This window comes from Vigna unguiculata, chromosome 2, assembly GCF_037176805.1.
Source record: "Vigna unguiculata cultivar grain cowpea cultivar isolate G323 ecotype 2 chromosome 2, ASM3717680v1, whole genome shotgun sequence".
NCBI classification, from domain to species: domain Eukaryota; kingdom Viridiplantae; phylum Streptophyta; class Magnoliopsida; order Fabales; family Fabaceae; genus Vigna; species Vigna unguiculata.
Window position 1 is genome coordinate 1,974,116 of NC_140793.1, and position 3,180 is coordinate 1,977,295.

Here is a 3,180-nt window from a genome sequence, read left to right on the forward strand (position 1 = left end):
TTGCATCACAGATTCACTTAGGTTTAACAAGTTGAACAATGTCTTCTCAATGTCAAGGAGTGCGTTTTTTCAAGGTCATTGTGGAAAGCACCCTTCGAAGGGGAATAATGGTAACAGTTTATTTTTCTTTAAATATCATTAACAAAATTTTATTAATGTGTACTCCAAAACCTATGAAAATTTTGGTGCATGCCTTCTTCATGTAATATGAGATGTTTGAATGAATTAAGTAATATTATCATGTTGTTTTTGGTATTAGATTTAATTGAAATTGAATGGGTATACCTGTTTTGGAGTATATAAATATTTCAAAAGTTTCAATTTTTAAATGTTAATTATTGGGGATTTCTGTGATTACCTTGAATTTATTTTTTTTAATTTGTATAAAACTTGATTTCATTTGATCCTTTCAAATTCCTCTTCTACATGTCTTTATATATTGATTGTCGGTGATATAACAAATGTGTGGCAGAAAGTACCAACCAGTTTTGTGAGAAGACATTGGCAAGGAATGTCAAATCCTGTTACCTTAAGTCTTCCAAATGGCAGGAAGAACAAAGTTTATTGGGTGAATAAGGATGGTGATGTTTGGTTTTGCAATGGTTGGAAAGAGTTTGCTGAATACTCTAAGTTGGATGTGTCACATTTTTTAGTGTTTGGATATGAAGGAAATTCTTTGTTTAACGTGATTATTTTTGGAAAAAGTGGTTTAGAAATAGAATACCCTTTAAGCAATGATGCTACTAATGAAGAAGTGGAAGAAATTGTTGAAGGTAGTGAATTTTCTGCAAAATTGAGTGAAGAGGGAAGTAAAAGGCCAAAAGAAGAAGTTGAAGAAAAAGAACAACAACAATCCAACAAACATTCTAGAAAGAGAGCATGTTCTGATTATTCCAAGCACATGAATAATGGTTAGTGTTATTTTTTCTTTGAAAGATTTAAGTATATTTTCTTTCTTTTTTTCATCATTACAAAATAAAATCACAATCATTTAAAGTAATTTGAAATCAGAAGATTGGGTTTTGTAGCATGTAGAAGTAGTGAAGGAGAGTTGAAGAAGAAAGTGAAAGTCTTTCACGAGAAGGTGAAGGAGATGTTCAACCCTAAGAATACTCACTTCACATCTATTATCCAACAAACATACATAGAGAGAGATCTTCTGGTAATATTTTTGTTTTTTGTATTTATTATTGAGTATTTTGCAAACCCTAAAAATGATGAAATGATCAGATCATGCCAGCTGAATTTTCGAAACATAATCTACATAAAGAAGGAGTTGTTGCTACGCTTTTTGTTGAAGATGGGAGAAGTTGGGAGGTTGAGACAAAGCTTAATAAGTATGGACAATTAACATTTTTCAGGGGGTGGAGGAGGTTTTTGTTGGACAATAAATTGAAAGTCGGTGATGTTTGTGGTTTTGAGTTACTAGAGAGTCCACAATTTTTATTCAAGGTTACTATATATCCTCTAAAACACCACTCAACCACACCCCTATTCAAAGGTATATGTGCATTATTACTTACCCTAATTCTATATCATTTCAATAAACAAAAAAAATAGTGAATTTCACATTACCATGTTTTTTGTTTTAACATTTTTAATTTACAATTCAGGCCAAAAAGGAGTTTCTCACTTGCCTTCTTCATCCCGTAAAAGTCCTGTGACCACTCAAGCAAGGACACCAAAGCCCCAAGATGATCTCTTCATCTGCGTCAAGTCAGGATTTCCGGTATGCCAAACTAATAATTTGTATAAACAAAATCTTATTATAATGTCGAGTATGTGTATGTGTACCATTTTTTAAGAATATTATATTAATAGATAATAATAATATAATGTTTTTAAGTTATTATATAAAATAAAATTATATTTATTAAAAATAAAGTGAAATATATGAGAGAAGAGAAAATAAACATAAAAATATATATATATGGATTTTCTATTATGTATATATGTATATAAGAAAAAGGTATTTCTTCCTGCATTTCACTTTTTTCTTTTTATACCCCCTCACATGTAGAATTTTTAAACTATCCCTTGTTTAAAATTATAATAAAAATTTCAACACTTTTTTTAATATTTTCTGTATTGAATATTTTGAGATGTATTTTCGGATTTGGAAATTCATTCTGGAACACTCAATTCAAAAAGTATAAAAAAAATCATTCTTAAACGAGTGTTTTATATAGTATTTCCAAATCTAAAAATATTTTTTGGAACACTTATTTTGAATTTTTATTTATTTTCGTTTGTGTAATTTCTTGATGAGGTTTTCTTATTTGATTTTATATGTTTGTTTTGCTCATAAAGAAAGATAATATCTTTTTAGTTATGAGGAATCACATTTGTTTGTTGATAATTTTTTTTTATACTAAAAGATTCTCATAATCCTTTATTAGAGATTGTAAAGTATAGTCAATAGTGAAAGGTTATAAGTATCGAGAAAAAAAAATATGGGATGAATATGAAGTAAATTAAAATTTTGTGATGCAGACTATACCATTTGAATATGCGAAGAAGTATGGTGAGGAAAGTGGAAGACGTGTGACTTTTCGTGTTGGGGAGAGATCGTGGAAAGTAAAGTTTTTGTTATATGGTCAACATTCCTTTGCTAGATTCTCTAGTGGCTGGTTTGATTTTGTTAGGGACTGTGACTTGAAACTGGGAGATGTTTGTATCCTTAGGATGCTAGATCAGGAAAATCTTGTGTTCAATGTTTCATGTTTAAAACCAAATAATTCATCTGGACCTAACAAAACATAGATAAAAGATTAATTATTCCCTTTATTTTTTTTTTCACTTGTAAGGAATTTTATTTAGAACACTGTCCATTAGAAAATAAATGTTCCTCCTATCATCTAATATTTACTTGATTTTTCAGTAGTCTGGAACCTAATCATACTAATTACAAGAAAATCATAATTTTTCGGTGCAATATTATCTATAATCTATATCTGTTAGAAAACATGCATCACCAACAGATAACAAATTGTAATAAGACCTCAAAATATCAATTGATGAATCTGCCGATAAAGGATATGTTCGCTTAATAAAAATATTATTCACCAACAAATACGCAGGTAACATGAAAATTCAATTATTATTTCAATCTTCACAAAAACGAATGAATGGTCTCATGGTAATTTTGGTACCTAATAAAAGTAAATTTATTACGTACAT

The 3,180-nt window shown here is 29.0% G+C and overlaps 1 protein-coding gene across 1 annotated transcript; it reads left to right on the forward strand.

Annotated features, from left to right (window-relative positions):
• Positions 1-38: 38 nt before the first annotated feature.
• On the forward strand, positions 39-2,763 carry LOC114173592 (B3 domain-containing transcription factor VRN1-like). The gene is made up of 6 exons (XM_085669758.1): positions 39-110; positions 473-911; positions 1,029-1,162; positions 1,231-1,501; positions 1,623-1,729; positions 2,494-2,763. Exons 1-6 carry the CDS (start codon positions 39-41, stop codon positions 2,761-2,763), a joined length of 1,293 nt encoding a protein of 430 aa, XP_085525884.1.
• Positions 2,764-3,180: the final 417 nt, after the last annotated feature.

Coding starts and splice junctions, on each gene's coding strand:
- LOC114173592 (XM_085669758.1), top strand. CDS start 39: ATGTCTTCTCAATGTCAAGGAGTGCGTTTTTTCAAGGTCATTGTGGAA. Junction 1,163..1,230: donor ACATAGAGAGAGATCTTCTG/GTAATATTTTTG, acceptor TGAAATGATCAG/ATCATGCCAGCTGAATTTTC. Junction 1,730..2,493: donor GCGTCAAGTCAGGATTTCCG/GTATGCCAAACT, acceptor TTTGTGATGCAG/ACTATACCATTTGAATATGC.